This window comes from Peromyscus eremicus, chromosome 5 (genome assembly GCF_949786415.1).
Source record: "Peromyscus eremicus chromosome 5, PerEre_H2_v1, whole genome shotgun sequence".
Classification (NCBI taxonomy): domain Eukaryota; kingdom Metazoa; phylum Chordata; class Mammalia; order Rodentia; family Cricetidae; genus Peromyscus; species Peromyscus eremicus.
In genome coordinates this window covers 11560531-11574263 of record NC_081420.1, presented here as the reverse complement: position 1 = coordinate 11574263, position 13733 = coordinate 11560531, and the positions used below count along the sequence as shown (strand labels likewise).

Here is a 13733-nt window from a genome sequence, read left to right as displayed (position 1 = left end):
ACAGTGCAGGACCCAAGAGCTGTGAGTGAACCAATATGCCTAGCATGTGGGGAGCAGAGCAGGAGTGAAATGAGGTGAAGAGGCCAGGGAGCCACATGGGCCTTGTCAGCTACTGTTACTGACTCTTCAGGAAGCCTCATGGGAGGGACCTCACTACTTTCACTGGATTCAGGACTACTGGCCTTAGATCACTGTTTCCGTTTGGCTGCAAATTTTATCACAATAAGGTAGTTAGACACGTGGGCACATGTGTCCTCTCTCCTATCTGATCTCAGAAGGGGCATTCCAAAACAGCAAGAAGAATCCCACAGAAGAGATGCATCCTTCATAACAGCCCTGAACCCAGCAGGAAGTCAGGACACAGCCCCCTCACATCTCCCACCTCACCCCAGCCTCAGTACATGAACTGTGGAAACGACCCTGGAGGGAACTCCAGAAAGCATGCTGACAGTTCTCTACTAGTCTTCAGAGAGGCGCGTGCACACACCACACTAGCACTAGGCCTGCAACACTGCCCACCTTCACATGGGAAAGGCCTGCAAGGCCGCTGTGCGAGTGTGAATGGAATTGGCCCCCTAATATCATAGGGAGTGGCACTAATAGGAGGCATGGCTTTATTGGAGCGGGTATGGCCTTGATGGAGGAAGTGTGTCACGGTAGGGGTGGGCTTTGAGGTTTCCTATGCTCAGGATACCGCCCAGTGAGCCAGTTGACTTCCTGTTACCTGTAAGATGTAAGACTCTCAGCTACTTCTCCAGTACCATGTCTGCCTGCATGCCACCATGCTCCCAACCATGATGATAATGGACCAAATCTCTGAAACCGTAAGGGAGCTCCATCAATTAAATGTTTTCCTTATAAGAATAGTTGTGGTCATGGTATCTCTTCAAAGCAATAAAAACCCTAACTGAGACAGTTGCCCACCCTTCACAGCATGGGGGAAGCCTGCAAGACTGTGCACTCTTGGCAGCAGGAAAGACCTGCTGTTACTAAGCCTCTCAGATCTTACTTTGCTGCTACACGGCTCTCCTTCCTGAATGACCTTATCCATTGGCTTTGGCACAGACAGACCTCTTGCTATTTATGAAAATCAAGCTCAGCCTCCCAGAATGAAGATGACTCATGGCTGAGGATGCTCTAAGATAAGCTCAGATTCTGATGTAAATTCTAGGGGAATTTCAACAAAGGTTATAAACAGAGCTTCCAAAATCAGTACTGTGTTAGCAACAAAACACACTCCCAGGATTTAAATGTCAGTCATTACCTCATAGACACGCCTTAACACAGAGTTCCTGGAAAATGTGCCAAGCACACGGCTACCCAGAGGCCCCGGCACTCATCCTGGGAGTGGCTCTTTCTGGCTGTGGAATCCGAGAACTACAGTATAGCCTCACCCCCATCAGTTTGCTAAGAAAAGGCCAAGTAACACCCAGTTAGTCCTACTTTAACCAGGTGACAACTCTCTCCAAAGGTAGACTAGTCAAACAGCGTCATGTGACGAAGCACCAAACAGAACACACGGCATCACCTTTCAGTGCTTGTAGCCAGGCTTTTCAACCTAAACCCAAGCATGCGGAAATGCTAACTGAAACCAGTGTATGAGCTGAGTCAACTGGGGCAGCTCGCCCTTCAGCCTCAGCACTGGGGAGGCTAAGGGTAGGGGGGCGTGGATCAGGAGTTTGAGGCTGGCAATGTGGTGATATTTTATTTGTGCTGAAATGTGATAGTTTATTTGTAAGTTAATAAATAAAGTTTGCCTGGAGATCAGAGGTCATAGCCATAAACAGGTAGTACACGCCCTTAATCCGATCACATAGCAGGCAGGGTCTCTGTGTGTTCAAGGACACAGCCAAGCGTGGTGACACAAGCCTTTAATCCCAGTACCAATCATAGAGACCTGGAGGTCTATATAGACAGGCAGTGACGAGGAAGTGATGTGTCTGGGCTTAGAGCCGATGAGAAGGCAGAACAGGAAGGCAATAAAGGTGCAGGTTAGACAGGAAGAGGTTCTCTTGGGAAGCTACGGTGGTATGGTGAGCTAAGGTTAGTCGGCGGCTATTGCTCTGATCTCTATGGCTTGCTCCTCCGTATTTTACTCTGTGTTTCTTATTTAATAAGACTGTTTAGAAATTTGTCTACAATTGGCGCCCAACGTGGGGTGCCAGATGTAACATGAATCTTAAAAGGTCTTATTAATGAAAAACAAACCCAGGGCCAGGTATTGGGATGAACACTGAAAGATCAGAGAGACAGAACAGGCCACAGCTTCCTCACCTTGCCAATTCCTCAGCTGATCCTGTTTCCACAGACTGGAAACTTCTGAGTCCTCATCCGGAATGAATCTCAGCTGAACTGCTGCTAAAAGCCTAAAAGCTTAACCAGGCTCTAGTTCCTGGTCCTCAGGCCTTACATACCTTTCTGCTTCCTACCATCACTTCCTGGGATTAAAGGCATGTGCCACCATTTTCTGGCCTCTGTATCTAGTGGCTGTTCTGTTCTCTGACCCCAGGTAAGTTTATTAGGATGCACAACATATTGGGAGACACAATATACCACCACAAGCACAGGCTACACAGTAAGTTCTGGGTCATCGAGATACTAGAGACCTGTTGTAGGCACTGACAATAAAAGCTATTAATAACACATAGAACCCTTAGAAATGGACAGGGGGATAGACTTCAGTGTTGTCACGGGGAGGAGGGTGTCGGGGGAGGAGAGAGAGAGATGGGGGACAAGGACAAGGGGAAAGGGGAGCAGTGAGGTGGTGTAAATGTTGTAAGCTTGACTTAGTCATACAACACGCATGTAGACATCAAAACACCCATGTTATAGCCCATAAATAAGTGCAGTTTTTAAGGCAAAGTGACAATCTCACAAAAGAAAGGCCTGGTGAGTGTGCTGGTGAGTTTTACATCAACGTAAGATAGAGTTGTGGTGGTGGTGGTGGTGCATGTCTTTGATCCCAGCACTCAGAGGTAGGAGGACCTCTGAGTTCAAGGGTAGCCTGATCAACAGAGCAAGGTGTGGAAGCCACAGAAACCTTTTGGCCACTAAGAAGTAAGAAAAAAGTAAATGTAGATAGTTTTAACAGCTAACAGAATGGCCACAAAAAGCAGGTATCTCGGGACCTCTGAAATGTAGCAAAATTCACCAATTTAGAAGCAGAACTTTTAAAATGTATTTTATCTATCAGTGCGTGTGTGCATGCAAGCATCTGGGGCATGGAGGCTGGCTCTCTCCGTCTACCGTGAGATCCAGGGATCCAATTCAGGAGTCAGTCTTGCATGGCAAGGGCTTTTATAGGCTGAGCCATCTCACAGACCACAGATGGTTTTCAATCAATCTTTTCAGGTGATGCTCTCCATGAGAAATGAAAGGGAAACAGAGAAACAGTGACTGGTAGAGCAGCACAAGGCAATTCCTTCACAAGCTTGCAGACATGCGCCTTTAAGTACGAGAAAATTGTATTTGAAATGAACTGGTCTTCGACTTAAAACATAAAGTGCTTATTTTAAGAACCAAAACAGTAATGTGCACACGCCGCACACAGGTCCTGGTGAGTTGAGAAAAAACAAAACCCTGTTCAACACGAAACTGCACCCTTACACCATGCTGTGAGTTAAGTCATAAACTGAAGCCTTCTCAGGTTGAAGGAGCAGCTGAAATACAATCCTCAGACTCAATTACAAAATAGCGTAACAGACTGTCATCTATCACAGGAGATTAGGAAAACGCCAGTGCACTCCAATTTTTATTATGAATGTATGTAATAAAAGTTAGAAAACTAACTGGGGGCAGGGGTTGAGGGTGGCGCATACCTTTAACCCCAGCACTTAAGAGGCAGAGGCAGGTGGATCTATCTCTGTGAGTTTGAGGCCAGCCTGGCCTACAAAGTGAGTTCCAGGACAGCCAGGGCTACACAGAGAAACCCTGTCTCAAAAAAAACCAATTAAAAAAAATTAGAAAACTACTTCTATTTATGAGAAAGCATAGTCCAAATTCAATGAAATCTATAAAAGCAGATTCTGATCAACGGGTCTACTGTGACAGACCCAAAAAGAACTTACTGTATCAGAGAATCTAAAGTCTCAGTCTCCAGCTACGTGCAACGGTGTGTAAGGAGGCGACAGGCATCGTTTGCTATCTCCCTGCCTCTGAACTGTCAGTCTGGCCACAGTTAACAAGCAGTTTTCTCACACAACCACTCCATCTCCTACTGTGCTCACAATGCGCTTCATGCTCAAGACATAGTCAATAACCAAATCAGCATCCCCCACCACCAGTGACCTCTGCCAGTCTCCTAAGACCGCTGTGATAAATTACCGGCAACTTAGTGCTAAACAACAAAAGGTGTTCTCTCACAGTTCTGAAATAGAACTATGAAATGTGCACCAAGTTCAGCTGGGCATGGTGGCTCACACCTGTAACCAGCACTTGGGAGGCTGAGGCAGGCAAGTAGTCACGGGTTTGAGGCCAGCCCATAAGGTATACAGAATGAGAGCTCACTGAAAGACACGACCTAAGTCAAGACACACAACAAGACCCACAACAAGCAAAGGGAGGAGAGAGGGGAGGGGGAAGGAGGGAGGGAGGGGGAGGAGCGCAAGGGGAAGGGAGTGAGAAACTTCTGACCGTGCAGTAGACACTGTTGCTCAATGCTGGGGACAATCAATTCCCTGCTCTGGCCCTCAGCTTCTGGAACCTGCCACCCTCTGCTCACAGATTCTAACTCCTGTCCTCAGGGGACTTCCTTCTGTCTGAGTCTCTTCTTGCAAGGACTCTTGTGTCACTGTTCAGAGATCACTCAGATATTTGTGACTTCATCTCGAGACCTTTTATTTCCATGTGATGGTCTCTTTTCCAAATGAGGCCACATTTACAGGTTCAAGTTGACACATTGGGGGTGGGGGGACACAGCAGTCACACACTAGCCTCCTAGGATTAGTTATATTCTAATTTCCAGCCAATCCTGACTCAAGAAGTTCAAGGCTTAGCTACAGCTCGGCGGCAGAGCTCTCGCAGGCATGCTCCAGACCCTGAGTTTGTCTCCAGCACCATGAAAAGACAAGTCAGAAACATCAGATCTCACTTTCTTAACACAGTTTTATTTCCTGTATTATCTGACAGCTCTTTACAGACAGACGCCCTCTCTTAGGACTCCTTTTCCTGCTGTTCACTGTAAGGAAGGCAAGCACGCAAAACAGGCACATGCAAGCAGGAGGGCACGCTGGCCACAGGAACACTGACTGCTCTCAGGGATGAGCAGGCTCCGGTGCACTGACCTGGGCAGACTTCAACCTCCCTATCCCCAGACCTCACTCTGATGGAGACTCTGCAAGTAGGCTTAAGCAGGCAGAGGACCTGCTGATATAAACACATCTGAATGCTAGTCACTTCATTCATACGCTAATAAATTGTCCTTATGTGAAAACTACCAAAGGAGGGTACTCTAGTATATTGCACCCACCCTTACATGACACCTTCCTTGAAGAATGACATCATAAAATGGGAATATCTACAAATTCTCTGAATCACAACAGCAAAACATTCAGATATGGGGAGGGGGCGGATACAGTGTTTCGATGTCAATGTTGGCAAAGTACGTTCTTAAATCACTTTAAAGAGGAGGCCCCCACCCCACGCACCCAGAGAACAGACGCACACAGCTCTGCAGTGCAGCTCCCTCCAACCTAGCTTTTGTCCTGCTGTGCACACACAGCGAACCCAAGAAACTAGGGTCTTCTAAACCCCAAATGTCCCAAAACACCCAAGGAAGCCTGGCCCCCAGCGGGGCACTACAAGGAGGAGGTAGGAGGAGGGGACACCGAGAAATATGTTAGGTCACTGGGTACTGAAGGGACCCGGGTCCCTTTTTCTCTCCCTCTCCATGAGCTGAGTTTTGGTGGCCATGCCTTCAGGACTACAACGCTTAGCTCCAACACAGGCCAGAAGAGCAGAACCAGGAAAGCGACTGACTCCCCTGAGACTGGACCCAAACCAACCTTTCCTCCCGACAAACTGTTCACCTCTGGTATGGTCACAGCGACACAAAGCTGAGGAGAAGAAAGGCCACTTCCTCCTATACTCAGGGTTTGGCTGTGGACATGGCGCTCTGGGGTGAGGGTGCATAAGCACACACATGAGTTTCAAACCAGCTGTGAGTCTGTGAGGAGCGCACCAAGCAGTGATAGCCATACAGACCACACGATGACAGAGAAAGCAAGCGCGTGCAGGCCAATCTCCAGACCACAGTCCACACAGGCCCAACGGAGATGCTGAGCGGGAAGAGGGAACGCTGCTGGATCACAGCTGCACAGCATCTGCCTCTTAACCCAAATGCAGCCTTCCCACTGCACCCCGCATCTGGGCACAAACCAAGGATGCTGAGAGACGGGGCAGGCGTGAAGAACTCATACCTCCACCAGGAATAATTGCCAGCTTTGTTTCAACCAGGCCCATTTTTGCAGAGGAAGCTGAAAAGAAACAAAGAGAATTAAGTGACAGGCATGTCATCGCTTTGCAATACAACAACTTGAAAAGTAAAGTAAAATTCTCTGAAAACACTGTTCACTGGTTAAATTAATGCCACAATTTTCTTTTTTTTTTTTTTTAAAGACAGGGTTTCTCTATGTAGCTTTGGAGTCTGCCCTGGATCTCACTCTGTAGACCAGGCTAGCCTCGCCTGCCTCTGCCTCCGGAGTGCTGGGATTAAAGGAGTGTGCCACCACCTCCAATTTTTAAGAAATTACTTCAAAAGTTTTTTTCTTATGAAAACACATAATCATTCAAAATGACCCTCCACCCCCAACCCTATCCCCAGGTGAACACATGACATTTTCTGTTCAAAATTGCTTGGCAATCAGCTAGGTCCCAGTGGTCGAAGATCAGAGTGGAAATTTCATCTTTGGATCCAATGTTGCCAGCTCACGAAGGCCTGAATCCTGTTAATGATTCAGGAACAAGGAGAAACCTCTTGACAAGCACAGATTCCTTGCCTGCCTGGGCAGTCCCCAGACCAAACAACTCTATCTGCTATCAGATAAGGTAAAAGCTCAAAACCAAGTCACTTTCTGACAAAAGGTTCCACAGCCTCACTGCATTGGGCTGGCTATCCCTCACAGCCTTGCTCCCAGAGTCTGCTGCTTTTCTGAATGGGCTGTACGTGCCTTGGCTTCTCAACTGAAAACCCACCTGACCCCAGTACCAGGAAAAATCAGGTAAAAACCACCACAAGAATGTGGGGACCCAGAATAACATGGGGAAAGGGAAAGCACCCAACACGCCAACCTCACGCCCCAAGACGTGCGTGACCACATGAAGTCAGCACAAGGCAAACTAAACTAAAACAGCAGTGACAGCATGAAGCAGGGCCCAACTGTGCTGACCCTCTGCTGCCCAGAACAAAACTCCGGGCAGGACAGAAGCCTGGGCTGTGACACCACAGCTGGGCTCAGATCCCAGCTCCCTGAATTCCTCCTCTCTGCTCCTGCTTCCTCCACAGCATCTCACAGGAGAGGGAGTGAACCATGTCAAGGGCCCCTGTTCAGCACCCAGCAAGTGGCTAGTACCAACTCTTTTCACAATCCTCTCAACACATGCTCACAATCACCCCAAAAGAGGGAACTTCAAGGGAATAAAGTCACTAAGTGCTGGACCAAACACGTCCACTAACTGAACTGACTCCATAGGTCAGATGCACAGAGCTACAGTCACAAGCTCTATTTTAAATGGAAGGAAATTAGTCTTTGAAAGAGAAGCCCTAGGGTCCCAAATCAGATGTCTGAACAAAGGATGGCTAAAGAGCTTCCTAAGTAGAACTTTTAAATGCTAGGCTCAAAAAAGGGCAGCTTTCCTAAGTAGGAGTTGCAAACACCAGGCTCCACAGGCCATTTTTTAATGTGCTACTGAACAGGAAGCAGAGCAAAACTATTTGGGCCTGAGGGGAATGCACCCTTCACCGCCGCCGCCGCCGCCGCCGCCGCCGCCGCCACCACCACCACGTGTGTGTGCACTAGGGGTCAAACCCAGGGCTTATCCTCCCAGACCCCAGGCTTCTTCATCAGCATATTCATCGTACAAAACAACAGATTTCATTCTAAGACTTTCATAGTGCCCATGATGTATTTGAATATTTGCTCCTCTTCGTCCCCCACACTTCCATTCCTCATCCCAAATCTCCTTTTCATGTCTTTGTTTTTGTCTAGATTCTACATATAAGAGAAAATGGAATGTCTTTCTAAGTCAGGCTTACTTCAACAAGCATGTGAATCTCCAAATTCATTGATTTTCATGCAAATAACATCGTTTTATAATTCTTTAACCCAAGCTCCTTTTAAAATTTATGTTAACAGGATAAATTCTCACCTGCTACTCGAATATCACACGCTAAAGCCAGTTCCAGACCACCTCCTAGGGCAAGTCCATCTATGGCTGCGATCGTGGGCACAGGGAGGTTAGCTGAAACGACAGAGTTTATCCTTCACTCAAAGCCACAGCTTTTCACTCAGTTCATTTCAGAACATATTCTTAAGCAGGGTATCATATGCAGACTTTATGCCTCTATAATCTTCAATAAAACACAAGCATTCCCGTACTCTTCATAAATCCTTATGTAATGATTGTAGACAGTGTACCTATGAAAGGGGAACACATCTGAACCATTTCCTGAATTCCCTTCAGGATTATTTTACTGAATTCTGTAACTTCATAATCTGAAAATGTAAAGTCTTTTACAAAGTGTTTAGTTCACACAAATTCAAGTTGGGATACTTTATGCAGCATTTTAGAACTCCTGACCCTTTATGGACTTGGTGCTCGGAATGCAATCTTGAGACATGGCATCTGCTCAAAAAAAACACACAGTGCAAAAGGCCACAGAGGGTACAGGCCAGGTACCACCACCAAGGAAGGGTGGTACAAGGGCTGCATCCACAGTCCTCTCTGGCTCTGGGATCCTGACCCAGAGACGTGGGAAGAAGCAGCATTCACAGAACCTACAAGAGAGTATTTCTGGAAGCTTCTACAGTAGCAGGTTTCCACATGGCATTTTCAAAAGTACTTGTGTCATCCCTCCCCTACTCCCCCCGCCACTTAACTCTTCCAGTTCCATTATTCCCCCGTCCCCCTACCACCTGTTTTCTAGCCCCCTTCTCTTGAAACCCACAGCCAAAGCCTTTCCCCGGTGTACTGACGGCTGTGGGTTTTCTAATGTAAACACACATCTCAACAACCTTCCCCAGGATTGAATCTGTGAGCTCCAGTAACAACTGGCCTAGTAAGACATGCCCGCCATTACAATAGTGGCATGAATGTCATTTCAGTAAATGACTACTCCCTGATTGGATAAATCTGCTCCTCCAGAGAGAATGCATGCCAGGTACTGCTAACCGGGTCCAAAACTTATGGCTGGCTAGGTCATAGGCCATAGGGAGAAGCTAATACTGTTATTTTGCTAAATGGACATAATGACAAATTGCCCCTTGCATTCTTAACTTTATACCCAAAAGTTAGTACATCTCTCAGTACATCTTCATCAGAGGAGCTACTTTTTGCAGTAGATGAAGATTAACAGAGAGACCCACAACTGGTCAATGTGTAGAGAATAAAGCTCAAAACAGAACATATATATTATACCCCTAAAGCTCAGGAATCATTGTGAAAGAAGTGTCAGAAGACTGTAAAAGCCAGGGGTCACAGACGTCTGCAGCAAACATTTGCTGGACATAACAGAGCTACTGCACACATGAACTGCATAAGATCTACCCAAAATCCCAGCACTGATAGGGGAAGAACTCAAGAAGTCCCACCTCTACCAACTGACGGCTGCCGGGGGAGGGAGGGTCAGTTTCTTTAGGGATACAGCCACTGAGTAGTTACTGAAAGGCCTGTTCCAGTAGGTGCACATTTGGGTAGCACTAAGAGGGGGTGGGGGAGTGCATATGTGTAGCTAGAGTTTTCCTGCCTTGCTCACAGTCAGGGCAAATCTTTCTCACCTGCCAGTCCCACAGCCTCTCAGACCCAACCAAGTAAACACAGAGACTTATATTGCTTACAAACTGTATGGCCGTGGCAGGCTTTTTGCTAACTGTTCTTACAACTTAAATTAATCCATTTCTATAAATCTATACCTTGCCACATGGCTCGTGGCTTACCGGCGTCTTCTCATGCTGTTTCTCATCGTGGCGGCTGGCAGTGTCTCTCTGACTCAGCCTTCCACTTCCCAGCTTTATTCTCCTCCTTGTCCCGCCTACACTTCCTGCCTAGTCAATGGCCAATCAGTGTTTTATTTATTGACTAATCAGCAACACATTTGCCATACAGAACATCCCACAGCACATATGAAGTTGAGAGGGAAAGGGAGGGGACTAGAGGAGGAGTTGGGAGGAAGGGGATGGGGGTGAATTTGATCATTATATGGTGGCTGAGGACCTGAGTTTGAGTCCCAGCACCCTCACTGGGTGCCTTACAACCACCTACTTCATTTGCAAGAGCTGGAGGTGACCTTGAGAACTGTTTTAACCTGCCCTTGTCATCATGGTTTTCTTTTTTCAGGTGAATTCATTAGGTACACTTGTACTATTAACCCATTCCTTGCTGAAGACAGTGACAGGTCTGTCTGATATTCCCCACAAAGTATATGCAAAGTCTGAATCTGAATCTGTCCTGTCCTTGAAGGACAAACCTCCCCTCACTCAGTTCTCATACACAGGAAGCATGGCCTGTGTGACAAGCCTTCCTCCCAAGCCCTTTCAGACTGACAGCAGAGCAAGTGTGGCCGATTTCACCTTCAAGAGCTGTGTAGACTTTAGAAGAGGCCAAGAAATGAGCCTGTGTTGGGGAGCAGGGGTGACGAAAGGGCCTTTACAAGTCCATTGTGTTTGGTGTGAAGGAGCCAGCCTTACTTCTCTCTCCCAGTCTGCAGAATACATTCTCTTTCACACAATTTCTAGGAAGGAATCATTTTTGCAAGAAACTAACAACGAAATCTGTCCTACTATAATTTATAAACCTTTCATTAGTGAACACCTTCTTTTCTTTCTCTTTTTTAGCAGAGACATTCATACATGCATATAATGTTTTTAACTTGATTTTTATTGTGTGTGTAGGTATGGACACATGAGTACAGTTGCCTGCAGAGGCCAGAGGTGTCTGAGCCCCTGTAGCTGGAGTTACAGATGATGTGGTGCTGACCCTGATCTCAGGCTAAGGTAACCTGTCTGTACAGCCGGACCGTCTTACACAGTAACAGACAGATGTGACATGCCATTGCTTAGTGAGTACAGCCCCCAATCACACAATGTAAGAAACACAGTGAGTCTGACCTAGAGTCTGGCTGGGAGGCAGAGTGAAGAGGCTGGCCTCAGACCAGGACCTGAAGTCAGGTGGTACAAGTAGTAACACTTTCCTATGTGATCATGCATTGTAGAATCAATACAAAATATTTTTAAATCTGACATTTAAAATTTGAGAAATAAATTTTCCAAAGGGAATACAATAAATTTAACACTGCAACTTTTAAGAAATAGAACACAGAATGACAACAAATTGGAATCCAAAAAGAACATGGAAAAGAGTAACTGTGCCCACATCACTTCTGAAACTTTCAAACAGTAACAAACTGGTGTGGTAGAAGGCTGGTTATAAAATGTTTCCTACTTAAAAATTATTTAATTAGAACAGCTTAATCCATTCAATACTTTACAATACTATAAAGTTTAAAGCTATACACCCTTGGAAAGGCAGACGATCAGCACAGAGGCCTGAGGGAATACCAAAGGGCAGCTGTGCATGCCTACAAAGGACTTGAGGCAGGAAATGAAATGCCAGGGCCACAGCTCCAGCGAGAAACCATGACTCAGTGAGTTACGCAACAGTGGGATCAGATACTATTTTGAGTTTCATTCCAGGAAGTGAGCCAGGTATGACAAGGAAGATAATAATCCTTTGAAATGCTCCTAAAAATATAATTAAGGCCATAATTAAAGAGTTGATCTATTCTGAGAAGGGAAAGCATGGCAGGGCCTCCGGTGCACCTCAGAGCCCGCAGCACATCCAGGCCCAGCGAGGCTGGAGTCACAGGACTGGAGGTGGTGTGTCTACTCCCTGCTCCTCAGGCACAGCTTAATTGAAGCCTCTAGAAAAACAAATGATCCGATTATAAGGGGAAGGTCAGGGTTGGCTATGTGACTTTCAAACGTGGTTCTGCTGAAGGACTAGTATTCTGGAGTCAGCAAGATGGCTCACTGGCTCAGCGTTTGTGACCAGCACTGACAATCAAAGGTCCACTCCCGGGACCCATGTGGTAGAAGTAGAGAACACACACCCTGACTTTCACCCAAATTAAAAAAAAAAAAAAAAAAAAAAAAAAAAAAAAAAGCCGGGCGGTGGTGGTGCACGCCTTTAATCCCAGCACTCGGGAGGCAGAGCCAGGCGGATCTCTGTGAGTTCGAGGCCAGCCTGGACTACCAAGTGAGTCCCAGAAAAGGCGCAAAGCTACACAGAGAAACCCTGTCTCGAAAAACCAAAAAAAAAAAAAAAAGTAATTTTAAACACCTAGAAATCTAGCACTGCTATACAAAACAGAAAAGTCGTTACTTTAACAGAAAGGTCCATATACAGTATGATGAAAAGTCTGAATGCCAAAATCAAGAATAGAAATAAAATCTCTATTAACAAAATCACAATAAATTCCTAATTATTCCTAGATCCAGTTAAAACTTTACTTTTGACTTAAGGTGCTTTCTCCTTTTTCTCTCAATTCTGAAGAAACCACAAGAACAGAACAAAGCGGTTCCTGAGCAAAGCTGACAGGCTGGGTAAGCTCTGCTGGGAGGTCGGCAGGCTGGACTGGGCTGGAGGCTGGTCCAGAACTGCCACACAGGGTGCTGCTGGATGCCAGCAGGCACCGCAGAGGGGAGCACCACCACCCTCAGGTGGGAGATGCCAGATCAAGACTGGAAATCTCAGCCACCTTAGCCCTAGAGACACAGGCAAACTCCTACGACGCCTAAACATTAACCCTAGGTTAAAATCCAAACCAAGTGAGAGCTCTGGAAGGCTGTGGTGGAGAAGGACAGCAGCAGTGTTCCTCATGGGGGAGTCTTTCTAGTAACAGCCACCTCCCGGGACCCAGCTCTCCCTCCACACATCCCAGTTTCCAGGCTGTATCTATACATGAAAATGAGAGGGTAAACTGATGTTTCAGCCAGGGAAGATGGAGGAAAAACCCTTGTAACAATGTGACAAAATAAGCCAAAGGACAAAAAGAAAGAGACTGATGCCACTGCAGGGTGAAAGGGAAAGATGGGCAGGCACAGGGAGTCCTGGCCACGCGTGGGACTGCAGCATGGGACAAACCAGAAGAGTGCTTAAGACAGGCATACGTATTTTCAGAAAGTAAAGTCACGAGGCTGGAGAGGTGCTCAGCAGTTAAGAGCACACACTGCTCTTGCATAGCACCCCCAGGTCAGTCCTCAGAACTCAAGCTGGTTAGATCTCAACTGCCTGCAACTCCTGGCACCCTCTTCTGGACTCAGGGTACCTACACAAACATGCACACATACACACATACACACACACACACACACACACACACACACGCATGCACGAATGCACGCACGCGTGCACACACACACAATTTTAAAATAAAAGTATGTCTTTAAAAACGTAGTCACCAAACCCAGAAAGTATAGACAGGACAAAGAGAAACCTGAGCCAGAAGGGATGGGGGACAG

General features: G+C 46.6%; 1 protein-coding gene across 1 annotated transcript in view; it reads right to left on the bottom strand.

The window, feature by feature from the left end:
• Auh (AU RNA binding methylglutaconyl-CoA hydratase) overlaps positions 1-13733 on the bottom strand; it is a 113784-nt gene that overhangs the window by 62392 nt on the left and 37659 nt on the right. Inside the window, exons 5-6 of the mRNA XM_059262937.1 lie at positions 8365-8457; positions 6417-6473 (exon numbers count right to left, since the gene is read on the bottom strand). Of these exons, the coding sequence (XP_059118920.1) occupies positions 6417-6473; positions 8365-8457 (150 nt within the window). The remainder of the gene's footprint in view (positions 1-6416; positions 6474-8364; positions 8458-13733) is intronic.